Source organism: Hippocampus guttulatus, chromosome 4 (assembly GCF_054856545.1).
Source record: "Hippocampus guttulatus isolate MCC_2025c chromosome 4, RoL_Hgut_1.0, whole genome shotgun sequence".
Classification (NCBI taxonomy): domain Eukaryota; kingdom Metazoa; phylum Chordata; class Actinopteri; order Syngnathiformes; family Syngnathidae; genus Hippocampus; species Hippocampus guttulatus.
Window position 1 is genome coordinate 12717032 of NC_141264.1, and position 27754 is coordinate 12744785.

General features: G+C 41.3%; 1 protein-coding gene and 1 long non-coding RNA gene across 6 annotated transcripts in view; one reads left to right on the plus strand and one right to left on the minus strand.

Moving 5' to 3' along the window:
• The window catches only part of LOC147205982 (solute carrier family 66 member 2), a 49908-nt gene that overhangs the window by 21712 nt on the left and 442 nt on the right, over positions 1 to 27754 (minus strand). For all 5 annotated transcript variants that reach the window (XM_086108652.1, XM_086108651.1, XM_086108655.1 and 2 more), the window contains exons 2-4: positions 25998 to 26240; positions 24568 to 24701; positions 3127 to 3343 (exon numbers count right to left, since the gene is read on the minus strand). In XM_086108652.1, coding sequence (XP_085964778.1) covers positions 3127 to 3343; positions 24568 to 24701; positions 25998 to 26209 — 563 coding nt within the window. In that variant the 5' untranslated portion in view covers positions 26210 to 26240. The remainder of the gene's footprint in view (positions 1 to 3126; positions 3344 to 24567; positions 24702 to 25997; positions 26241 to 27754) is intronic.
• Positions 12742 to 13804, plus strand: LOC147205983 (uncharacterized). Its single transcript, XR_015100649.1, has 2 exons — positions 12742 to 12857; positions 13358 to 13804. It is a non-coding gene; the product is annotated as an uncharacterized LOC147205983 (long non-coding RNA).

Genomic DNA, 27754 nt, shown 5'->3' on the forward strand with positions numbered 1-27754 from the left:
ATGAGAATGAGAGCAGAAAACAAAGTGTTTCAGACGGGATGGCATGAGTGGATGTGCAGACTTGTTACATCTGTACAACTTTTCAAGCCGGACTAAACTGGTGAGGAAGCAGTGATCTGTTTCTTTCATCAAAGTACTGAATCTGAATCACAATTAGCATGCTGACATTTTTTGCGTAAATACCTCCATGATGAAGTTTCATTATTGTGACATTTTCATCACTTGAAATGAATGAAAAAAGAAGTGGCAACGGTAGGATACTTCATGGTACATTATCCCAATATTGAGCACGTTGACATTCTCCATAGATATGATACAACACAAGGCCTTTTCATCGGCCATGCCCTCATGTAGAATTATTCCACAGTTAATCTTTGGCAAGACTGTCACTGTGAGCTGAAATAATGCTTCTAAAAAGCACAGCTGCAACCCTTGAGGATAATATGTGAAATGGGGCACATTGACCAAAAATAACCTTGGGCCACTGAGCAGTAAATTACTGACAGTAAAGCAGCTTTAAGTACGTTGCTTCTTTGCATTCAAACTTGAAAGCTTAAAAAAATCTGGATAGACACATATCTAATATGATGTCAGCATGGACGGTAAGAAAGATGGAAACAGAAAAGTAGTTGAGCTCCAGCATACAGCGTGCCGTCTGTGTATTGAAGAGACGTCATCTTTGCCTCTTGTTTGCAGTGAAAAGGACAGGCTCTCAAGGGGAAAAGCAACAGGAACCAAGGCCATGCTCGCCTTTTCTTCCTCACATCCACACCATATCGATCCAGAGGTGGGCACATTAGTCTGCCAGTCAGCCTTTTTATCATTATTTCATGCCAGACCAGCGTGTCTTTCGTCGATGACCGCCAATTGGCATCAAGAATGTACTTACTACATCACACGTGCACCAAAAAAAAAAAAAAAAAAAAACAGACAAACACACACACCGTGTGGTGATTGGTGAAATAAAGACACCATGGGACAATATCATTGCAGTTTGTGGTATACAACACTGACTGGGTGACCGTCGATTCAGAATGAGAAGCTGTGGCAGAAATGGAGGAGGAAGTTGGGCAGAAGATGGTTTCTGATTATATGAAGTTCAGACACAGATGGTTGCTGTTCATCCAGGTTTTTATGTCGATGAGGACAGAGAGAATGATAATGGTGATGGTTTTGGTGGAAAACTGACAGCCACATTGTTACCATGGTAGTGGAAGTGTAAACCATCGTGAAGGATGATGTGACCAAGTGGGCGGGAGAACGTATAGGTGATGAGAAGAGAACCGAGAAGTCTTGAGGGACCCCTGGGATGCAAGGGTGCTGGAGGATGTGTTGTTACGGATGGAGATGTAGTGGATTCTGTCGGACGATGTAAGGTGAACCAGGTGATGCCAATTGCAGTCATTGAAGGGGATGGAATGATGGATGGAATCAAAAGCTGCACTAAGTTCAAGTAGAAGGACGGTGAGAGAGCCGGAATCAGAGGATCGTAGGGGGATCAATGGTGAATTTGGGGAGGGCTGCTTCAGCGCAAGACGGTGACGTCAGAATACAATTTGGAATGTTTCACAGATGTTTGAGAGGAAGTATTTCTTGAGTTTTGTTGCAACAACTCTTCCCAAGACTTTTGTGGGGAATCAGTTTGGGGGTTTTCCTGTCTGACTTTTTTGGGATTGTCTGAGTCATGGTAAGGGCGGAGTTGGACATGTCAGTGATGAGTGGTGCAAGAGAAGTGAGGCAGGCTTCGACAAGGGGTGGAACGGGTGGGGTCCAGTGGACAGGTGGATGACTTCATGCTGGAGAGAATTTCAGAGAGGCCAGCTTTGGTTTCAGGGGGTGGAGGTCGGTGGCCGGGGAGTGTTCCTCTTTGGGTCAAGGGTTATGGCAGAAGAAGTATTTACGATTTTTGAATGGAAAATCATATTGCCATCATATTTCTGGGTTGAATGAGGGTGATCTGGAGTTTCATTTGGATTTCTTTATTCAAAGTGGAAAAACTCAACTCAACTCAACTCAGGGTCGGATGGTCCAGAGTGCATGATGCCGGAGTGGAATTCAGATGGATATCACGGGTGGTGGTGCTCCATGCGGTGTGTTTAATGAGCCTTTTTTTTCCTGGTGACATTCTTGTTGTTGCCATTGTTTGTTTTTTTTAGCTGAAGTTCTGGGATGGACCATGGACGAAGTAAGTCATGGTTTTAAATTTTACAGGTGCATACACCAGAGAACAATTTATTATATGCTGTCAAGTGCAGTGAGGAATGTATTGATGGATCTGTTGGGGAAACCAAGCAACCACTGACCCAGCTCATGTCACAACAACTCACAAATGGGTTAATGCTTCAGGTCAAGACTCAGCCATTTTTCTGCACCTCAGATAAAACCAGCCATAAAAAAAATTCTGCACAGAGAAGACAGGTGATTTGAAAGAGGAGCGAGAGAGGCCATCAACGTTAAGGTTGAAAAACAAAAACTTGTTTAACCAAGGATGAGGCTTACACATATCACTTTGATACAGTGCTGTCTTTTCATCCTCCCTAAGGAGTCAAAAATTTAGCCTCTTAAAAAAAATCTGTCATTTAAGTATGAATCGTACTGTGCGAGGTGTGTTCCGATTACTCTAAACACTGAGCACCACACACATCAAGATTCTCTTCCACCACAGACCTCGAACCAATTGCGAAACCAAACTACACTTCCATATAGTGTAGTGATATGCGTCAATGTTACCCGAGTATTTCAAGAATAGAACTGGGTTGAGGAGTGTTGTAAAGCTGCAATGTCAAGAAAAGATTTGCTTTGGAAAACACACATGAGCCAGCCCCAAGGGCTGACTGTCACTCGAAGGATGCATCCATAGATTTCATGCTGAAGGCACCGCAGGAGCTGTGTAATAAACTACTGTTTTGGTTTACCAGGGGCTAAATGTATGCAGATTCTGGGTGTAAAAGAAAAAAAAAAAAAAAGAAAACACAAAAACCTTGCCACAGAGTTTTTTTTCTCAACATACCCCTATTATTATAAATTGCCTGATTTGCATACTTAGCTCATGTGAATGGAAATTAAACGTGTCCACTGAGGGAGAAAGGGTGTCAGACTGTAATTTGACTTCTATCGCCGCTATACCTCATGCCTTTGGTGGAGCGGTTGTGGAAGTTCTGCAGTAGTTGAGGGAGGCCCAGCATGGCCTCAAACATCACAGCCAGGGAGCCCAGTATCTCTACAAACACGGCAGAGTCCAGCAGCAGGGTGGTGACCATTGCACACAGGGCGCTGAGGCCGAAACAGAAGAGAAGGTAGTCTTCAAACACGTTCCACTTCCAGAAATATTTCGGATCCAAGTCTAGCAAGGGTAGAGTGGGAAAAAAAGCCGAACATTAGCTATGCGTGGGTGCACACGGTGACAGTGTGTGACTATGAAAATGAAAGAGAAGTGGAAACAGGAAATTAGTGAAAGCAATACAGTATAAAGGATGCATAGAAATTCTGCCAAGAAAGCACAGCTAAATCAATACCGTGCACATGCATGAGAGAATGGAACAAGATAAATGAGCGGATCCAAAGCTTTTACATTTCAATTACTTTCTGATAACTTGGCCTTTGGGAAGATTAGGTTGGAGATTTAGAAAGTTCATTACCTGAGGTTGAAAGGCTATCTTACCCATTTTTCCACTTCCGCAATCCATTTATCACATTCTACTTTGGAAATACACAGACAAATAGAAAGATCGCTGCAGTTGAAAAGCGGTTGCTTTTTCTCTCAAGAGCATCTTCTCTGAATTGAATGTCACAGGAAAGGTCAAATCTGAAGCAGAGTGAGTTTTGCATAGTATCTGCGTTCCTTGGAATTTAAAACCATTTTAAAAGAAAAGTAATGCAACGAGGAAAGTGAAAAAATGAAATTTTCTTGCTCCCAAGGCAAAAAACAAAAACAAAAACAAATTTTAGTATCATGTGCTGTAAATTACCACAGACTGTGAATATTTAATGTGATTCTGAATAAGGGTGCAGATATGTTCCTCTTTATCGACAGTATGATTAGAATCACATTTTGCATATTCCCAGTAGCACACAAACATCTTGTTTTTTGTATAAATACACTCTTTACAGGCCTTCTTTCTGTTAATGAATGTTTACTATTTTTATGTCAAATTTTAAGGCAAAACTCATAGATGCCACAAAATGCAGCATAACTGTCAGCCAATTAATTGTTGACATGACCTTGCGTCGTTGTTTCTATTGTTGATACGGAAGAAAACATCATCTATTTCAGTCCATCTAATAACTTGCTTTTGGAAATTATATACATTTTAAAAAATCCAGATCTTGTATAAAATGGCATGAGATTGTGTAGGAGACCAAATGAAATGTCTGGATTTGCCTTTTTTTTGTTTTTTTAAATTTGTGATAAACAATTCTAGAAGTGTATCATTTCACCAGGTGTTTGCTTTGCTGTCCTGCAGACTAACAGATAGAAATGTATTACTGACAGTGAGGAGGGAAAAAAAAACGAATGTCACCTGCCAGCGAGTGACAGGGGACAAAGAAAACAGTGATTTTCAAGCTCTTGTCATCTTTGTGCTCATCCAGTCACAGTTCCCTCATATTCGAAATGGTCCTATATTAGTGATTCCTTTTGTATGAATAATCTTAATACGAAATATGTATTTGGGCACCATCTCACAGTGCTCTGGAATGTTTCTCATCTCATTCAGTGAGCTGCATCTGCCTTTTGTATTTTGGATATTCATAGAGCAGACGTCTTGTAGCGAGTGCACAGTGGCAAATTTGTGGCAAACACTGAACAAAAGATTGAACGTTGCTCACAGCTGATGAAACCAGGAAGGAGATATGCAAACAGAAGACATTTCAAGCAAACAGCACACACACCAACTCTTGGGAACTGTCATGTGGAGCGGTGACATGACGCAAGAGGAGGGAGCTGTTGGGTGGAAATGAGGACTTACAATGTAATGGCTGCGACATATCCAATGGAGGAATGAAAGGTATAAAGTTAAATGAATTGAATTCCTTGACAATTGGCTTGATAAAGGGCTTCAGAATTGGCATGATGAATATTTGCAGTTCTAAAAATTCAAATACCAAAATTTACCATCCTGAGATTAGATTTGACCACGAGGGAGAGCACCACTTGATTTAGACTAGATTTTCAAAATGAGCGATATCAGTTTAACCTTTAGAGAAGGGATGTCCAGCTCCGGGCCTGGAGGGCCACTGTCCTGCCTGTTTTCCAGCTCTCCCGCCTGCAACACACCTGATTCAGATGATCAGCTCATCAGTCAGCTCTGAAGCAGCATTTACAGGACTGGAAATAATTTTTTTTTTTTTTCCAAACAAGCAAATGTAATACAGTATATCATGTCACAGTATACATCAATAATCATGTACATCATAAAACCAATGTAGTGTTGTTGCTTTCTATAGCATTTAATCGCAAGTTCCAAAGGATGACATTAAATTGCAAAACTGGGCTGTGCAGACAACATCCGGGTTTTGGTTCTTCCCTCCTCTCCCTCATAGCCACCACTTTATTTTTACAGATCGAGCAACACACCTACTTCCTCTCCTATTATCGCTCTCCGTCCCAGTTCATCTCCCATTTGTTCTGCTTGCTGTGTTTACCAGCATAATCAAATTGCTCAGAAATGTTATGCATCATTCATGAGGGCATCCTTTCGATTTTCCCACTTAAATCAAACACTATCTCAAGCTTCCTCTACTGGACAAGCCAAAACAAGACCACTCTATTTTTATTTCTTCTGACTCACTGACTCAAAGGTTTCCATCACGCAATAAGGTTCAATCCATCAAAATATGCAATGTTGTGCATTTCCATTGTGAAAATGTTTCCAAGTGTCACAAAATAAAAACTGAAGTGCTAAGAGTGAAGCTCGACACGGGGCTGTTGATCCACAGAGAATCATAACCATGTGACAGAATACATCCACCCATCTATTCTGTATCCCGCTTGATCTTTGTCGGGTCTGCAAGCGCTCATCCTGGAGAACAACATAGACTGATCGGGGCAGTTTCTGTGTGGAGTTTGCATGTTCTCTAAATGCCTACATGGTGGCATGGGGATAGGGACAGGACCTACTGCAATGGCTCCGGGCCCTCAAATTGCCATATCCGCATATCATGGATGGCCATTTGAATGCATTGGGGAAAAGAGGGAAAACAACATCAAAAGCCCACAATATTTCTGATATGCATTTTCCAGAGTGGTGGGGGCAGCCCCACATTTTTTTTCATGACATTAAAGGCGCTCTTTTTTAAAAATACAGAAAAATACACAAAAAGGGACCAACTTCCACTTTGGGTCAATTTGACACAACTTTTTTTTTTTTTGGAGGGGGGGGGGGGCGGCACAAAAAAGGGTTGTTGTGTACAATACAACCCCCCAAAATTCAACCCCCCCCCCCCCTGGAAAAAAAATGGGGCATATTGACTCGCTTGCTGACACAAGACATGACATTGATGAATTAGGTTGCTGAGGATGTTTCACTTTTGAACCAAAAGGCTTCTTTGGTTCTTTCGGCTAAAAGGTGTAAAATTTTTATCAGCTTTTATAGATTGAGAACTGGGATCTTTGTTTTTTGTACTGCCAGCTGAGACACATTGCAGTCTACAAATAATCCTGTGTTTGATGTGTACTTAAATCAAGGCCAAGCTTCAATTATCTCCAACACGGTCAGGAACTTTTTCACTGTTCAAAGCACAATCGAGATAAAACAAATCAACCACCATAACAACATCCAAAATGGTACTGCAGGCTAGGGCACAACATCCTCATTGGAGGTTTCAGGAAGATGTGAAGACTGCCGAACATTTGATACGCAATGGCCTTCTGGAGGCTCTGCAGCGCTGACAGAACTGTGCAACTTTTTCACACAAGGAGGCAGATGAGGAATGGAAGGACAATGATTCTGGGACAAAGAGTGTGGTCGTGAGTCATTCAAGTAGATGTATGAATCACGCCACACTGTACTGCAGGCATTTCCCAATAGGTCGAGCTGCGGAGTGCAGCAGAGAGAAGACAGGAAAGACGGAGATAGAGAGCGACAGCTTACAGGGCTACATGCTGACTCAGCACTGTGAGAATAAAGTCTGTCTGCTGGTTTTAAGATGTGTGAAAGTTGCTATTCTCTTGTTGGCCGTCTCTCAGTGCACGCTGGTCTCCCCGACATCACCAACTTGTCATGTTGGTTTGTGCGCTCTGATAAGGACGGACGGGTACCGTTTCTGGATGACAGTGATACACGCTCAGGTGGAACCACGTTTGGTATACCTGCAAAATGTAAGATCATAAACTCTCAGGTAAATATTCTGCTGTTATTAAGACGATGCTCTATAGAAGAGGTGTTCATCTAAGAATGTGTTGATTATTGAGTTTAGTTCTCAGTGGTATCATCACACTCAGCTGTTACAAATACTAGTTTCTTATCTTTAATTTTGAGGCTGTTTCCGTGCCATGAAAAGTATATAAGCGACTGTATGTATATATATATATATATAGCAATAAAACAAAAACTAAAAAAAAGTGTGCTACACTTGCCCCACTTTCTTGCAACTTCCATCTGTTTCATTGTTTGGGCAAAAATGTATAATGTAAATAAACTTTTATTTTCCTTGGATTTTCATTGATCGTATTTGATACCTGCCCCCTGCCTCAACATGTGGAATGACAAAAAAACGTGTGAGTACCACTAGTTACAATAGTACAAACAACGCTGCTGTCATTAATGCGCCCCCTTTTTTCGGAAGGCATATTTTAATGCAGTGGCATTTAAATTCAATGCTCTTTCTTTTTCTTTCTTCACTTCAGGTGATTTTCTTTACTTTTACTACGAGTTAGTGCTTTTGGTGAAATGCGGTACATAAAATACTGTAAATATATTGCAGCTAGATAAAGTGCCTGACACCAGAGGCACTGAGCACTGTTGTGAGTAGTGTATAAACTGAAGAATTGACAACTTCAACTTCAACTTCAAAAAATATATATCTAGATCCTTTATGCTGCAGGAAGAAATGTGAAATTCACAAACGGCAACGTCATGGTCCATTATTCAAGGTATGAAGAAAAAGAATTGTGGACTGGTTTTGCCCCATGTATGTTTTTGACGGACTTATAGACGAGAAGCCAACGTTGCTGAACAGCAGTGACCTTGGTGCTGAGGTTGAGGCAGTTGCTGATGAGGAAGATGGAATTGAAGAGGTGATGCATCACTAGAGCGATTCGCGCCTTCTAACATCTGCTGGGAGAGCACGACAAAGACAGAGGAGGAGGACATCCAATTAACTACACTTGGGCTCCTTTATTCTCTTGTTCTGTTCCAACGTGTTATATCTGCCTCCAATACTATCTCACAGACGCGATCGCATCACTAAACGTGTCAGTCAAGAAAAAAAAAAGGAGGATGAAAAATGATGACAATTATGCTACTTGTATCATCAGCTATACTTGGGAGACTTTTAGAAAAAAAATGCTCCAAAAATAAATACCTTTTGAACAGGTTCACAGCAGTACAAGCCTTTTGGAATATTTGTTTGCTTATAAATACACAAGTCAAGGTGAGAATTCGGTTACATGAATACCCGAATACCCAACCAACTCCTGGGTGAAAAACTATGGACCTGAATGCCAGAGTGAAATGTTTGTTGCTATGAGTACCGAAAATGAACTCCCTCATCTTCATGACGTTAAGGCATTTTTCCTTGACCACAAATAGTATTGCTATGGGTTTTAATGATTACCTGAATGCATTTAGAATTGAGAAGGATTTGTTCACTGTTATCGGTGTGTCTGACCTGATTTTATGATTGGCATGATGGGCAGTTTTCAGATGAAAATCATGAAAGAACATACATTGTGCACTACTATTGGTTTATGCGAGCTGTCTGAAACTAATTTAATAAAAGAAAAGTGTTTTGAATTGAAATTTGGTCATGAGTTTTCTTCAAGGGAGTAAGGCACGGGGTATTGTTCCCCACACTGAATAGTGTTGTCAAGAACATTCATTAGTTTGAATCTAAACACTCAATAGAGTCATCATTACGGCGCTGCCAACACTACATTTTGTTTCTGTAACACACCATTGGTGGTTGAACATTTAACACTTATGTAAATGCTACTTTAACACTGGGTAGTGTGGCTGCATATAAACACTGGTTTTAGGATGAATAAGCTATGGTGTAGATTCTGAATTAGCAGCAGCATTTGCAGTGGAGCTGGCACATTCCAAATGCAATTTATCACATACTAGCGTCATTATGAATACATGTTTTTTCTTGCCGTTGTTGAGTTGATGGTTTTGGATTTTTTATTTTTTTTGGTGTGTGCGGGTGGGTGCGTGCATGCGTTTGTGAAGGTGATCAGGTCTGATCATCAATTGGTGACCACGGGGGAGGGGTCGTGGGGTTGAGATGGCAGCCCAGTGGACCTAACTATTTAATAGGGTCAACTAGGGCAGACACATCAACAATGGGAGGCTTTCTTCCTCATGAGAAAAGCAAGTATAAATCAAAGATATTGTGGCTTGAAAACAGAGCTCGGGGTAGACGGCAATTGATAAACGGTTGTTATTGGAGGCTCAATAAAATGGTGCGGTCAAATGCGCCGGTCTCGAGCATTCGATCCTTGAGGGCCGCTATGCTGTCTGGTTTAGATGTCTCCCTCCTCCAATGTACCTGATTCAAATGATCAGAATTACTATCAGGGCCCTAAAGAGCTTGCTGATGTGCGGATCATTTGAATCAAGTGTGATGGAGGAGGGAAATATCTAACACAGTGGTTCTTAACCTTTTTAGAGGTACCGAACGCAACCAGTTCATATGCACATTCACTGAACCCTTCATTAGTGAAAAAAAAAAGGTTTTACAAATTCAAGATATTAAAAAAGGCATTTATTAAAAACAGAAAAAAGTAAATACAATTTCAAGAGATAAGTATGCTTTTATTTTTTATTTATTTTTATTTTTTTTCACGTACTATCACGACAGTCACACGTTGACTCGGAAGCAAACTAAATTTCCCGCAGCACTGATTGGACAAGAAATGTAATGTGATCATCGGCAGCCAGTGATGGCTAAGTGGGCGTGTCATAACTAATTGACATGTTGAGTCGCGTGTGTCTTACTCTCCATGGCAGAGGCTCCTACGAACCCCAGAGACCGATTCACCGAACCCCTAGGGTTCGATCCCTAGGGTTTGATCGAAACCAGGTTAAGAACCACTGATCTAACACATGTGGGAGGACCAGAGTTTGCTTTTCCAGTCAAACAAGTGGACCTTCATGGGGGAGATGACTGTCGCACGACAGGCGTTTTCATGGCTTTAGTAAATGACATACAGTATTGGACACACGATGACATTTCCTAATGTTATTAGAGAAATACACAATTACATAATGGGTGGGCCGGCCTGGTGATCCAGTGGTTAGCGCGTCGATCCCGCAGTGTGGGGGTCTGGTATGGCAAGCCATTTGAGCATTTATTCCAAATCCCTGATATCAAACATAAGTGTGTTACACTAGTTCGATCTCTTTCAGCAATTGTTCGACACTAGTGACACACTTTGTCGAACTAGTTGCATACAAACTCCAACTAGTCATTCATTTTCAGCAACATGTCAACTTGTCAATCATGGATTAATCTAACATGTGAATTTGTGACCCGTGATTTCCTGCGCGAGTAAACAAGTGCGAGCTGAAATACTCACTAGTTTACTAGTGGTGGATAAAACAGTAGCTAGTTTACTAGTTAAAGCCCCTTGACGCCTTGATATCTAACTAGTGAGTGTCAAAAAATGTTACTTGTTCACTGGTGATGCCCCAAATATTTACTAGTTGCACTAGTGTGACATTTAATGTCGCACTAGTGCAACTAGTGAGGTCTAAAATGTTCACTAGTAGAACTAGTGGATGCCAACCTGCTCACTAGTAAGCTAGTTGCACAAAATATAATGAGGAGGTGGGGCAGAAATGTGGCTGCAGGATTCCTATTGGATCTGCAGTTAAAATACACCAATCGGGATTCAGATTTTGTCATAATCACACCCACTTCATTTGCATGTTTTACACTAGTTTACAAGTTGTCCTGAGGATTTGCAGCTAGTTCACTAGAGGATGCCCATTATTGGTTACATGTCGACGAGTGAATCCAGAAATCCAAACTAGTAAACTAGGTGCAATCGATTTGACCTTACATGTTAACTAGACGGTTTCAAAATGTGAACATGTTCACAAGTCAATGTAGAGATATCCACTAGTTACACTCGTTGGGCTCATTTTCACTGTACTTGTTAACTAGTGATACACATGTTTCCTCACTAGTAAACTAGTTGGGTTCAGTGTGACACACTAGTGAGCTAGTGACACAGAGTTTCATATCACTAGTTAACTAGTGGAACGTATTTTGTCTCACTTGTCAGGCTCAATGCTGAACATGTATAGACTTTGACTGAACATGTTTGACAAAACTGGGCACTAGGTGACATGTGCACACATCTAGTTTACTAGTGAAATAATCACATTTGGCTAGTTTACATGTTTGGCAGTTACAAAACTTTACATGTTCACTAGTTGTGCACACATGTCAACTAGTAAGCAATTTTATTTAGCTAGTGCGATGTGCATGCCAGCTAGTATGCCAAAAACATGAGCTAGTGCAACAAAAATCCCTACATGTTAGATATTTGTTGCACTCGTTGTGCACAGTCGCTCACAAGTGCTGATTAACACCAACAAGTGAAAAGAAAAGCCCAACATGTAGGAAAAATGTCAAAAATGTTCAGTCAAACCTTGCACAAGTTCATTTCTTGGTCTGACTAGTGAGACAAAATGCCTCCCACTAGTTAACTAGTTAATAAACACGAACGTCTCTAGTGAACTAGTGGGCGTTTTGTGGCTTACATGTCAACTAGTAAGCCTCAAAATGATCTTACTAGTGAACTAGTGGGCGTTTTGTGGCTTACATGTCAACTAGTAAGCCTCAAAATGATCTTACTAGTGAACTAGTGGTCGTTTTGTGGCTTACATGTCAACTAGTAAGCCTCAAAATGATCTTACTAGTGAACTAGTGGGCGTTTTGGGGCATACATGTCAACTAGTAAGCATCAAAATGATCTTACTAGTGAACTGGTGGGCGTTTTGGGGCATACATGTCAACTAGTAAGCATCAAAATGATCTTACTAGTGAACTAGTGGGCGTTCTGCGGCTTACATGTCAACTAGTAAGCTTCAAAATGATCTTACTAGTGAACTAGTGGGCACATTTATGGCCTTACATGTTCACTAGTAAGCGTCAAAATGATCTTACTAGTGAACTAGTGGGCGTTTTGTGGCTTACATGTCAACTAGTAAGCCTCAAAATGATCTTACTAGTGAACTAGTGGGCGTTTTGGGGCATACATGTTCACTAGTAAGCGTCAAGATGATCTTACTAGTGAACTAGTGGGCGTTTTGTGGCTTACATGTTCACTAGTAAGCGTCAAAATGATCTTACTAGTGAACTAGTGGGCACATTTATGGCCTTACATGTTCACTAGTAAGCGTCAAAATGATCTTACTAGTGAACTAGTGGGCGTTTTGTGGCTTACATGTTCACTAGTAAGCGTCAAAATGATCTTACTAGTGAACTAGTGGGCAATATGGAATAAATAATCAAAGGGCTTGCCTGGCAAGCCCTCTGAGTATTTATTCATCAGTGATTGTATTGTAGACCAATGAGAGCACGTCCGACAGACACGTGGACTTCGGGCAGCCAATCATGATGCATTTCGAGCCAAGCCCCAACAAAAACGGAGGAGAAAACTTTCAGACGCATTGAAAGCTTTTCGGGTAAATATTACTCTTGTTGTTACACAAAATGTTGTTTTACGATTATTTTAGGCGGTAAAGTTATGGTGTAAATGTCAAATATGTGGTCAATTTATCAAGATGAAGCCTGCTTAAAAATTTGCTCCAACGATTTCGGAGATGTGTCTGACTTTGACAGCAATGGCGGCAGTTCAACGCTGTCAGTCGCAGTCGGGTGCAGATTTATTTCGGCAGGACTTTCTCAAATCTGCCGTTTGCTCTGACAGTTCTCTGTCTGACAGTCACATTTTGTCTTATTACTCACAAGCTAATTGACATTTAAAAAAGAGTTAAAGTTAATGTTTGGAACATGATTTTGCTCTTACTGTTTGCTGCCTTAGTTCGTTTGAATTATTCGCTGCCTGCATTACATGAAGTACATTTTTTAATATTCACAAGACTGTAACTGTGCATTATAAATAATGTAACATTTGTTGTTAAATGTAACATGTTTTACTGGATCTACAACTAAACTAAACTAGGTCCTCGTTTCTGGGAGAGTCCACAGCACCTCCTGCATCACAACCATTCTGCCGGCACACCTTCAGCAGCACGATGTTTCTAACGGGAGCTGGAGGGTGATCAGCTTCATTGAAGAACAGGAGGAGGAGAGGCACAACGTTTGTCATCTGTGATATGTTTTTAGACTTTTCTCCTCATTAAAAAAACTGTGTATGTTTTGTTAATTTCTTGATATAGTTCTTGTATTTAAATATTTTAACAATCAAATATTTTTCAACTGTGTTTTGGATATGAATTGTATGAAATAAATCAGTGAAGCCCCAATCAAATTCTACTCCATCTAATCTGCTCGATCACACTGCTGTCAAGATGCTGTAAATAATGCCTTCATTCATGATTGTAGAAACCCCAGAACGGTAAACATGTGATTATTTTATTTTAAAATATAAGAAGCCTATGTTTTTCAATTGTGCTCATTTTCGTTGTATTGCACGACAAATATAATAGATGAGCCGGTTTGGGGACATCATCAACCAAGCTGCTGCTCCAATTGCAATGCGAAATATTGTCCTGCTCTCCTAAATTCGCATCTACACCACAAATTATAGCATCCTAACTGATTTAGCAACAACTGAAAATTCACATCATTATTTAGGGAGAATATGTTGCAGAACTGTTGCATTATATGGCGCCGTATTAATTTTATTTAGTATAGCATACATATATAAAAGTGGAAAGATACTGTAGAGCTGTACCATTACTCTTTATCTCCGTGTACATAATAAATAAACATCACCTACAGATACATTGACTGGTAAAAATTGCTTGATTCCTTCTGTATACTGTAGATATTACGCAAATGGCGGTAAATAATTGTGAAAGCTCAGAATCAGGTTTTAAAGGGTTCATTTTTTGCTCGGTGGTGCTCTTATTATGGAGCCAATAGGAGGTGTTCACTTCTGGCACTGTCCTGCCTCCTGATTAGCATTTAGCGTAACTAGTGTGACCAGTGAGCCATTAGTGTTTCACATGTTGTACAAGTGAACATTTTGCCATCACTAGTTAACTAGTTAAATCAAACGACCATTTAACTAGTTGACTAGTGAGTAGGGTGACATCCACTAGTTCCACTAGTGCGACATTTTGACTTCACTAGTCAAACTAGTGAAGTCAAAATGTCGCACTAGTGGAACTAGTAGATATTTGGGGCATCACTGGTGAGCAAGTAACATTTTTGGACTCACTAGTTGGATATCAAGGCTTTAACGGTCTTAAACTAGTGCACTATCAATGTTTTATCCTCCACTAGTTAACTAGTGGATATTTCAGCTCCCACTAGTTAACTAGTGCAGGAAATCATAGGCCACTAGTTAACATGTTAGAACAATCCACGTTTCACTAGTTAACACTTTTTAAACCTTACTAGTAAACTAGTAAGACTTTGAACCTCACTAGTTTGGTCTAGTGGGCCACTAGGGCATAAAAAAGCTGACTAGCTGGGAAGTTCCCTCTGCTTGTGTGCTTCCAGGTGTCACTAGTTAGAATTTTGTCAGCACTAGTTGGACAAAAGTGGCACTAGTTGCCAAAAATGAGTGGCTAGTGAGGATTTCTGTGCAACTAGTTCGACATTCGGTGTCACTAGTGTGGCCGAGTGTCGAACTAGTGCTGAAGGAGATCGAACTAGTGTAACACACTTATGTTTGATATCAGGGATTTGGAATAAATGCTCAAATGGCTTGCCATAGTCTGGGGTTTGATTCCGGCTCGCGGGGCGTGCTGGAGTCGAATCCAGCTGTCTCTGGGCAGTAGGCGGGGGACACCCTAAACCGGTTGCCAGCCAATCGCCGGGCAAACAGAGACAAACGACCATCCCCGCTCACACTCGCACCGAGGGGCAATTTAGAATGTTCAATCAGCCTGCCATGCATGTTTTTTGATTGTGGGAGGAAACCCGAGTGCCCGGAGAAAACCCGGAGAACATGCAAACTCCACACAGGGAGGCCGCAGCTAGAATCGAACCCGGTACCTCTGCACTGTGAGGTCGATGCGCTAACCAATGGACCACCGGGCCACCCACTATTCATTCAAGAGAAAAAACATAAGACTGCTGCTGCAAAGTAACTGCATAAAATAACAAAAGAATGTGTTTATTTTTGTCATTACAGGTCATGTACGCGCCAACAAGTACTGAAGTAATAATCAGTGGTTCACGCCCCCCCAAAACTGACACCCGCATAACCAGATACAAAAAGTAAGTCCATCTTATAAACTGGTTTTGATATTTGAAATGAGAAGGTAAAGTACTATACTGTGCAGTGGAAAAGGGGCAGAAGTGTAAATGCATACTGCATAAATATTCTTCGATAATTTAATGTACAATATAGTATTTTTGAAACACGATGGATATCCATAAATAGCTACTGCTGATTAGGATATTAAACTCTTATTTGAGACAGTTATTGTCATAAAACCTTTAATAAAATCCGTCAAGTGCCATTTTAGATTCAAGAGTTTACATACAATACCTGAGTTATAATGCTTTGCAAACCAATAGTTTTTGTATGAGCGATGCACACAAACTAGAGAATATTACAAAATGAATAAAATGTAAATTTGGAAACACAAACGGGTCTATGCAGGACTTCATTTGCTCAATTAACCTCAAGATACAATTAGCCTGCTCCACCCCAGTCCAAGAGCAAAATAATCAGCACAGCAGGGCCTCATTAAAAGTTATTTAGATGAAGAGTAAACTGACCTTCATACGGCCACATTTAGCTGCTCTCCAGCACAGCTAGTGCTTTTCTGCAAACAGTGCGGCAGAGAGGGGGAAGAAGACCCAAGCGGCCATTTTTGCACCTGTAACGTGCGTGTCTAAAACAGATGAAAGACTCTTCTTGACTTGGACTGGTTATTCAAGAAACTCGACCTTATTTTGTCTTGAATTACACAAATTGACAAGTAATTCGGTTTATACTGTATTTCAACATAGTGAGCCATTTTGGCAAGTATGTGATGTGTCATTTTTGCCAATGATGTTTTTGAGCAAATCAGGCAAAAGAGAATGGAAACGCATGAGGTTTGCAACGGACAGTGTAATACAACACCCTACTTTTTTTGTCACTGTGAAAACCACAGACGCAGGTAAGCTAAAGAACGTCAGCTTCACAATATGTATCCGTGGGTGTTTTTCGTCGAGTGTCACATTTATAATAATCTTTTTTTCAAAAAGTGGCAGTGAAAGCAGTAGGAATATTGTTTTGATGCCTTTTGTTGGTTTGGTCATTCGTATCTTTCTCTGTATGACAATGAAAGCCTCAATTTCAATGAAACCTTTCGTGAAGGTGGCATGCGTGGTGAGCAAGAACCCTTTTCAGCCGTCAAGATGATGATCTGAATTAAAGTGTGAATATAAAATGTCTTTTTCTCAGGTCAGGTGGCATTCATGATTGTATAAGTCATGTCGAGTAAGCCTCTGTCAAGTGATTTGGCAGCATCTTTTAAAACAATCTCACACTCATTTCAGTGTGGAGTCATGATCAATGATCAATGACCGAACTGGGCTGAACAGCCGATTCCCAGCAATCCATCAATACCAACAACAAGAGCAAGGTTGAAAAACACAAAGACAAATGAAGCAAACACCTGCGTGTGGTCTGTCTTCTAGTCCCACGGTGAGCAACATTCCCACGCTCATACATATTCTATGCACAGCGAGTGTATACTGTCCACTTCTGTTCTTTGTTACGCTTCATTTTTTCCCACTTTGTGCAGTTTGAATTTTTATTTTAGCAAATCGCTGACTTTTAAGTGATTCAATGGCTGGATGTGGAAGGAGACATTTTAAAACAAAATGACAAGACCATTGTATGAAAACGTTCGCGTGCATGTCGATTAAGCCTACAGTAGTTTGAATCCATTGCTGTGTCCTGTATTACGGGTGACTGTGTGCATGAGAAACAAAGGGTGTTTTACGCCATGAAGGCCGGAGAGTATTAGGGTCTTATTCTTATCACATCATTCCCTATGATGGGTCTAATAAGCGAGCACTGCGCAACAAAGCCGAGGGAGTGGAGGAGCAATAGTTGGGGGCTGCTGAGCTCATTTCAGTTTAGGTTAATGGGGGGAATAATGGGCTTAAAGCTCACAGAGATGTGCACCTATCACAGCTCCTCCTTGACATTGCAGAGTCAAGGACCAACGTGCACTACGCTGCCAAAGAATGACAGGATTAAGTCAAAATCAAATCCTCCGAATTCATGCACAAGGGCCCGAAGTGCACTTTTCTGATAATGCTATATATCCTGTGCACAAACACAATATGCAATTTCATCCAATACGAGCCCCCTATGACAGAAAATGTAGATGGCATTGGACTAGGTCAGGGGTCGGCAACCCAAAATGTTGAAAGATCCATATTGGACCAAAATAAACAAAAAACAACTATGTCTGGAGCTGCAATCAATAAAAAAGCCTTATAATGAAGGCAACACATTCCATATGTATCTATATGAGCTATATTAGCCTCTTATCAACATGACTAAGTTGGCTACAAATACACAACGAGCATTCATGATTAAAAGTTTTTTCCCCTTGCAGGTCATTCCGTAGAGGAGGGGTGCCGAAACATTTTTGACGGAAGATCTACTTTTCGAACAACCAACCTCCCGCGATCGACCCATTACCGCACATGCGCGCAAACGCACACACTTACACACGCATGCCGTAATGAGCAACAGCAATAACGGCCGCTAAGATGAACGAGGCACGGGACGCACTTTTGCAGAGTACTAACTATCGTAGCCCCCTGACTGACATCCCACCCTGCTCATAGAAACGTGTGTTGCAGGCTATGACGCAAATATTTGTTGACAAAATGTTGACATTTAATATTTATTTGACACATTTTTACAGCATCAGAAAATGTGAATAATGTTTGTGTCATGTTTGTCCTCTGACAGAAACCATCATAAAAAATATATTTCCCTCCCATCTTTTTCCATTTTCAAACATTTTTGAAATAGCTCACGGGGGGCACTAAAGAGCGGCATGTGGCTCGAGAGCCGCGTGTTGCCGACCCCCGGACTAGGTGAAAGGACATCAACACTAATTTACTGCAACTGCTGACGATTAGAACCCACATAATTGAAATTGATGTTTTACAGAGGGTTACAAAGACTTTCCTTTAGGACTCCGGCTAAACACAGTGAGAGCGAAGACTCATCCAGGAGGTCAGAAAGGAACCCTGGACAACATCTAAAGATCAGCAGGCCTCTCTTGCAGCAAGTCTTCATGACTCAATAGTCAGGAAGATACAATTAAAAACCTTCTGGGTGATCTTTATCTGATACAGTGTTTTCTCACTTTTCGCGAGCAATAAGTTCATTTGTCAGGCTTTCTGTGAGTGTTGGACAGCCTAGATTGACATCAGCAGTTTAGCTGGGTCAGCAACAGCTCACTGAAATTCATAAATAAATAAATGAAACAGGTTGTCAGGGCAGAAACTGAGGGATAGACTGACAAAGTAGCTCAATCAAGTCTCCATTAAGGATACAGTATTTCATTAAATTGTGTCCTAAAAGGTGAAAAATCTTAATAGAGGAGCCAACGGCCTGAAAGTCTTAATGTGTTATTTTAGAATGTCAGTTCATGAGCATCACCACATAAACTAAATTACAATTACTGTCAAGCTTTATGTATTCTATATTATTATTAAAATATATACCTGTATATTTGACAAGTCGAGTCAATTTTATTTATACAGTGTACCCCATAATTTTCGAAAAGGGTTTCACAATCACATTCCGACAGGCGACAAATATTAACGACATCCCCTGATCTTGACCCATGGGAGGGCAAGTAAAAAATAAAATGAATAAAAAACACAACAACAACAAAAAAAACATCTGCAGAAAAATAAGAAACCTTAAGAAGGGGCAGCAGATAGTGGAATCTCCCTTCCAGGATGACCAGGCTGTGATGGAAGCAGAGTGGGAAATATAACAAATTTGGTGGTTACAGTATGCAATGGTAGAATAATGTAAGGATCCATTTGATGACATGAAACAATCCAGGACAAATGCTCTCAACAGTTTCTCACCCACAGAATGTTGACTTGTACCTAACCTCACACTGATTGAGCATGTAGTATAAAATTGTATCTGGTTAGGTGACACTGTGACTCAAGTATTTTGCAAGGGCACAATTTAATGATTCAGTTAAATGTGCAGAAATGTCACAGAAATTTACTGTCAAAAATAAGTGCTATAAGTGCTTTGTTTTCAATGATCCAAAACACACAAGTTTCTGAGTTTTTCTAATATCGGTACAGAAATAATGCCCCGCGATGAAAGCCATACAAAAATGAAAAGAAAATAAGGCCTTCAATCTCTTACGGCACTAACATTAAACACTTATGGAAAACATAATAGTTAAAAACTTCAGAAAGAAAGACTGCACCCACACTTGATGACAAAACTGATTAGTAATGTACAGACGTGTCTCCTGAGCAAAAATACAATTTCTGAACCATAGCAGGGTTAAATGAATGCACCGTAGTGTAAAAATAAATCATATAATTGTGTCCAAGGGTTCTCCCTCGGCGGCATTTGATGTCCATTTCCAAATGGTTCTGCGCAGGCAATTCAAAAACCGGACTGCTAATGAACTACAGTACCTCTCACCTACTGATTTAATTTGCCTTGCTAATCAAACAGTTGTAAGGAGGTCAATTAATTAAACACACTCAAAGTATAGAGAACACTTTTTTGTGTGGAAAAGCATGGATGGGCTGTAGCATGCCCATTTTGTGTGCGCGCTTACTTGAGTTCATTATGTCCAATTTGGCCCACTGTATTAAAAGCTAGGTGTTGCAGCTAAGTGTGAGTGGCAGTGTACTTATGCTCTGCACTCAAATGCACAGAGTTTATCATATCAAGCGTAATGCATAAATGACTTCGGCATACATGTCTGCAGTCATCAATATTTCCCAAATAGTTCACCTTGTAACACCTACAAATCTAGTATTATTGGAACTGGATTATTGCCAAAATTAAAGCCATCTGAAAGAAATTCACAATTAGCTATGGTGGAAGAAGTGTGTGTGTGTGGGGGGGGGGGGGTGTACAGAGGCTATTTTGCATAGATAAAATGAAATTAAATTGGGCAAAAATGAGCCCAATGGGGGGGGGGGGGGGAATGTGTCAAATCAGCAAACTCTAATTTAAATACAGTGAATGAAATAGAAAAGAAAGGTTACAGTAATCTGTCAGGCACGCTGCTCACTGTGAAGTAAATTTACAGAATCGCAAGAGTGGGTTGTTGAGGCACGTTCCAGTGAATAGTATAATTGTTTTAGAGGTTTAAGCACAAAAGTTAATGTGGTGTAATTTATATTCATATACGGAAGGGTTGAAGCCATGTCCATGAGCAGCTATTCATGGAGAGTTCCCCTATGATCCACAGCTCATGGAAATTCATTTGGCCAATCGGATCACGAGAATCATTAAATAGTATAGTGCATATTTTGGAAAATACTGCCCCCTGTTGGACAAATCAACAAACATCCATATCATGTATAAATTTCAATTCATTTATTATTGAAGCCATTTTCAAGCTAGTTGTTCAGTTTTGACATTTTTCTTTATAGAACGAAGTTTGTTTCCATTTCTACAGTGCACTGCATTTCAAACCAAATGGGACAGGTGAGAGGAAAGGCTCGAAAAGGTCAATGTCAGATGTAAACATGAGTTTCATACAAGAGTATAACAAGCCGGAGTAAGTAGTTCTTTCTACTACCCCTATTCTAATACCCCTGAATAATTCACTGCAATGCACTGGAAAGAAACAGAAGAGCAACAGTAATGCTCATTCAACTTTACACCATCCCCTTATCAAGCGATGTATATTACATGTCCCCCAAGCTTGCAATATGGGGATCCAAATAGCTTGCTCGTCTAGTTAGTTGAAGATAATTCTCATCTGAGGGCCGTGACATGTTTTTTTTATATTCTATATATTTTTGGGGGAGTGGGCTGGGTGTGTGGTGATTAATAAGTTCATGTCAAACACCTTTTTTTCTTTCACTTCCATTAATTGTTCCAAAATGCATTGATATGTTTCCACACTCGTTTACAATTACGACTGAAAGACAGGCCGAAATGGGTTATTGTGATGATACCAGTGCTCGAGTCATATGAGCAGTAGTGGGACCAAGGAATGGAGCTGACATGAAAGGAAGTGAGGCTTATTTGCCACATTAATAAAACCAATAATGCACGGGCATCAACTGCGTGCTGACAAAACTTTATTCATTATGGACAGACTCTGTCATAATGCTTGCTGGAATATGGCACACGACCGGGCTCTTTGAAGCTAATGTAGCAATTGGTGAGTGATATTTTTAATCATGTGTTTGTATTTTTTTTTCTCTAAACTTATTTGCAGCAGGAAAGCGGACTCATGGTTAGCGCATCTACCGCACATATCTGAAGTTCTCAGGCCTTCCTGTGTGCCCTTGCTTACGTTATTCTCATTTATCCTCATTACTGGTCCTCACATAGATTTTCTTCGAGCATAACATTACGGGCTTCCTCCCATGTTCCAAAAGTAATTCATGTTAGGTTTATTAAGGATTCTAAAGTGTCTATAGGTGTGAATATCACCATGAATGCTCGTTTGCCTCTACGTGTCCTGAGATTGGTTAGCGACCAGCCCTCTCAGCTAAAGTGAACCGGAATAAGGTCTTGCTCACTCTCAATATTATTAAATTATGTTCAAACAATATCAAATGCATCACAAATTTCCAAAGTAAATTATCTTTGCCAGATTGGCAATACCGACTTCAGCCAACAGAGGAGGACAATGCATCACAAATCTAGTGAACTGAAAGCTGACTGGGAATGTTTTGCACAATGCTTGACCTGGCTCAGTCCATCAAAACTGACATTGACTTGAAAAACATGAGGCATGGATGTTTAGGAGAAATCAGTGCATCCGTTATTTGCCCAGGAAGCACTGACTAACATACAAGTGATTTTGTGTTTTATGGAGTGTGACTGACAACTACAGTCCGTAGTATGTGTTTAGAGTGGCAAGTGTCAAGAGACGAGAAAGCAGTGATTTCTGTAGAAATGAGAGGGAAGATGATGATGATAGTGATGAGAACATCTTAGGAGGAGAAACTGTCCAAATTGTAGCAAACAATGTTTCTCAAGAAGATTAGAAAGGGAAGCTAAGCCAGGTGAGTATGAAAGAGTTGCATGTTTGGAAACCTTGTTGACACAAATCTTAAAGAGGAAGTTACTTCACGTGACGCTGATTCTTGTTCGTTGGACAGGTTTGCCAGTGGAGAGATGACCGCTCATTTGACACTTTCATTTCAAGGCTGCTCTGATCTATTCTCGTTCAGAGCCCACCAGCCCCCCTGGGTAGCGACATTCACTGAAACTGGACCTCATGAGGCACTTTTACAAGGCAGGCATGGAGTAGAGTAGCAATTCGTCAATAGAGGAAACACTTTCTCAATTTGTGGGCTTTCTTGATGTTTAACTGAAGTATTCACCTTGCTGTTGTATTGTCAGCGCATCAGCGTAGAATATTGGACGGTGTAAGAGTGCACTGGATGGACTTTCCCATTTTGCCCAACTTTGCTGACAACAGCTATAAACCAGCTGTCAAACCATTTCATGGAAGAATAAAGCCAAACTGTACCTCCTGAGTCCAAGTAACAACATCCATCCATCCATCCATCCATTTTCCGAACCGCTTGATCCTCACTAGGGTCGCGGGGGGTGCTGGAGCCTATCCCAGCCATCTCCGGGCAGTAGGCGGGGGACACCCTGAATCAGTTGCCAGCCAATCGCAGGGCACACAGAGACGAACAACCATCCACGCCCACACTCACACCTAGGGACAATTTAGAGCGTCCAATCAGCCTGACATGCATGTTTTTGGAATGTGGGAGGAAACCGGAGCACCCGGAGAAAACCCACGCAGGCCCGGGGAGAACATGCAAACTCCACACAGGGAGGCCGGAGCTGGAATCGAACCCGGTACCTCTGCACTGTGAAGCCGACGTGCTAACCACTGGACTACCGGGCCGCCCTAAGTAACAACATAACAAAAGGAAATATTCTGGAAAGCAGTTTCCCTCATCAAATATTCTTTGAATCAGAAAGTTCAACAGTCTGTTAAATCAGTTCAGCGTCAACAACTTCCCGAATAAAAAAAGTGTAACAAGACTGAGTTTTTGCTAGCCTCCTCACAAAAAGCAATCATTTCAACCAATTACGTGTGTGCACGTGCATGCATGCGCACGCGCACACACACACCAACACACACACAAAATAAATCCAAGGTAGGTGAGGACGTATGTAACCTCGTTTACAGCTAGTAAGTAAAGTTTTTTTTGAAACGGTCCCTCATATGATGAGAACTAGAGTTCCATGTTTTCACTCAAAATACTGTCAAAACACATCCACTATCTTACAAGATAACTGAAATTTGTCCCAACCACATTCTATGGAGGGCGGCGCAGTGGTCGACTGGTTAGTGCGTCGGCCTTACAGTGCAGAGGTTGTGGGTTCGATCCCTGCTCCGGCCTTTCTGTGTGGAGTTTGCATGTTCTCCCCCTGCCTGTGTGGGTTTTTTCCAGGTACTCCGGTTTCCTCCCACATTCCAAAAACATGCATGGCAGGTTAATGGAACACTCTAAATTGTCCCTAGGGGTGCGTATGCCAATGTTTGTATGTCTCTGTGTGCCCTGCGATTGGCTGGCAACCAGTTCAGTGTGTCCCCTGCCTACAGCCCGAAGACAGCTGGGATGGGCTCCAGCACGCCCGCGACCCGTGTGAGGATAAACGGATTAGAAAATCCATGGATGGATGGACAATCTATGGAAATGTATGGCCAACTGTGTATATCAACAATAACAAAAGCTTCCCTTTGCAGTTGTACTGAAAGCATATTCCACTCTCAATTTGTATTGACCAAAAGACTACACTGTATCATACATATAGATTGAAACAAACAACAATAACTGATGAATAAGAAAACAAGAAGAATGAAAATGTGAGGAAAGCGGTGAGAAGGAGGAGGGCTTTTGAGACAGAGCTTTGACATTCCAAGCTTTTCCAATAGCCCCCTCTTTTGGCAAGAAGCGGGAGTTGTGTTGCATGCAACACTATTTCCCATCACCGTACCTGAAATATTCAGGTGTCATGCTGGTTACCTGAAAGTCGGTGCCGCTTGGTGCTCATACAGTTGGTGTTTTGGACGGAGCAGCAGAGATGGAGCATTGCCAACATGGTGAGGATCATCACCACACTCTGGAGCAGCAAAGTGAGCTCAAACTGCTTCCCTATCCTGCACAGGTGGAAGGAAGCAAATCAGTCGATGTTGTGTACTGATTTCGAATGATAACTTGTTGAGTACAACAAAGGAGTTGTATTTGTAGCAGCAGAGTTACCGATTTCTGCATTTTGCAGAGACTAGTCAGTCTTTTAAAAGGCTTTTAACGAAATCTTTGTAGCGACTGACTGTTGTGACTGTGTTAGCCTTTTGCTTTTCAATTCTACTGTTCCATTTGACAATACCATCCATCCATTTTCAACACCGCTTATCCAGTCCAGGGTCGTGTTGGGGCAGTGCTCGAGCCTATCGCAGCTGACTTCGGCCAGAGGGCCGACTACATCCTGAACTGGTCGCCATTCAGTCGCAGGACACATATAGAGACCAACAACCATTCACACCCACGCTCCCCGCACACAAGTAAGGTGAGTGTCCCACTACACCATCAGTGACTCCATTTGACAACATGAACTGTGAAGTCCTGATCTTCTGCCTGGATCAGTGGGTGGCCACCTGGGGTCAAGGCTGGATAGCTATCTGGCAAACGGGACCTTTTGCCATAGCTCCGCTTACATGTGGGCTCCCATTTCATCAAGTATAGAACCTCCTGTCTTAGGTTTATGCCACACTTGCTTGGGATATTTTTATGAAGCTTTGGTCATGAACACTGAAAAGACTGTCAAGTCAAAGTGTTTCGAATGTTAATGTCTCTAACTGAAATATATACCTGTAAATAAACTGACTTTAATATTAATTCATGGTTTATTTGCCTTTATATTAGCATACACCTAACTTACAAAAGTAAATTCAGGTTAGGTTTATTTTTTTTGAAGTTTAATTCGTCAATTTAAGTTTATCCTGGGCGGCTCAGTGGTTCAGTAGTTAGCACGTCGTCCTCACAGTGCGGAGGTTTTGGGTTCAATCCAGGCTCCAGCCTCCCTGTGTGGAGTTTGCATGTTCTCCCCAGGCCTGCGTGGGTTTTCTCCGGATACTCCGGTTTCCTCCCACATTCCAAAAAACATGCATGGAAGGCTGATTGAACACTCTAAATTGTCCCTACATGTGAGTGAGAGCGCGGATGGTTGTTCGTCCCTGTGTGCCCTGCGATTGGCTGGCAACCGGTTCAAGGTGTCCCCTGCCTACTGCCCGAAGACAGCTGGGATAGGCTCCAGCACCTCCCACGGCCCTTGTGAGGATAAAGCGGTTCGCAAAACGGATGAATGGAAGTTTATCCTGTTTTTATTCGATTTTTTTTCCATCTTCACTCGTAAAATACTTTCATTAAACTTGCAAAGATGTCACATTCCTTACCAGAAGAAGATTCGCAGGATGTTGGCGATGAGCAAGACCAGACACACTCTGGTAGAGAAGCCCTCAGTGTTGCTGCTTCTCTGGATCTCCTGGTACTGGGGCACGTAAGGCAGTGTACCCCCAATCACCATGAGGCAGGACACCAGCCAAGACAAAAGCATCCACAAGTCTTCAGTTTCCTCCTCCTGCAGAACTACCTGAGAATTCCTCATATTAGGAGGGGATCAGCAGTCTCCAGGGAACCTGAAAAGAAAATAAGTCATGCAGTTTGTGTGAGCATCATGTAATATGATTAGAGGACGGCGATCTTGGTTTATGACAGCCCCGAAATGCATGGTTGCAAGGTGATCAACGGCACGCAGTGAACTTATGCATCCAGCGGTTTTACAGTAATTACAATTTTACTACTGTGCTAGTGGCAGTTACTGATAGACTATGACACGTTTCCCATAAACTGAGGATCTCTGTCAATAAATTACTCTGCTTACTTTGTTGGTGTATTTGAAATGTGGATGACAGTCAATGTGTTGCATGCCTGGCAGCACCCCAGTCTTGAAGCTAGTGGTGATGAGTGGTACAAAGTGAGCACCAACTGACAGCACAAAGAAATCGTTTTTCTCTATAGCTCTATCTGCTGGCTCTGCAGAGTAAATGCCAACTGTGCCGAGAATGCCTCAATGGAACTGAAAAAGTAAAAATGTATTGGGTTCTTCCACACCATGTGGGCCGTCCTTCAAAATAGTTCTGTGGAAACATTGTCTTTTTTTTTTCTTTTTTACATAACTTTGCTAACGGACAAACAGAAATCAAAACACAGCACCTTGCCTTCAAGGTAAAGCAATTTACCAGATTCTTAGCTGCCTACATTTCTGGCCTACTCTCGGTCAAAATCTGTCACGTTAAGTGTTCACTGTGTATATTACAGTCACTTTTGGTAATTACATCCTCCCTAACCACAGAAATAATTATTTCTCATGCCTTTTAACCAGCACCTGAATGGAAAAAAAGAACAAATTCAAAAAATTTGAAGGTTTTTTTGCGTTTTATTATTATTTTTATTTGCCACTGCAGTATTTGCAATAAAGACAGATGCTGGAGCATGCAAACATGAGCCAAACACTTACAATCTAAATGGTCTATAAACTGCATGCACTTGGTGAATATGACTGTCCAATCAGAGCTCAACACTGAAAACATGGTTTCTTTGTCCAATGCAAAATGGGTCCGGTGTCATCTGACATGTCACACTGTATATGGCTTGAAAGTAGCTGCTGGCCCACACTGGTCAAACGTTAGAGAACAATAAACAGGTTCTCCTGGTGCAAGTACGACTGTACATGAATGAAAGAATGAATACACACAAACACACACATACACGCTTGTACATAAACACAGAGGGCGTTGCAAAAAACAGATGTCAGATTAAGACATTGCACAACACTGACAACATACTGCCATAATCTGTAAAGCATACTTTTAAAGGGTTTACAGGAGTCATTCATTACTCAGAAATAATCATATACTATAGCCTAGTCCAGTCACCTCTTTCGCAGCATAGTTACCTGAAATTACTGAGCCGCTAGAAACAGTCTAGCTCTGTTGCATAACCAAAGCATAACTTCATGGGGTTGGGTCATGTCTGTCCTAAAACGTGCAGTACAGTATCCGTTTAGGAGGTCCAGAAAAAGTATTCACAACAATGCGCAAAAATCATCGTGATGATATCAGAATAGGTTGCTATAATGTTTCGAGATTTT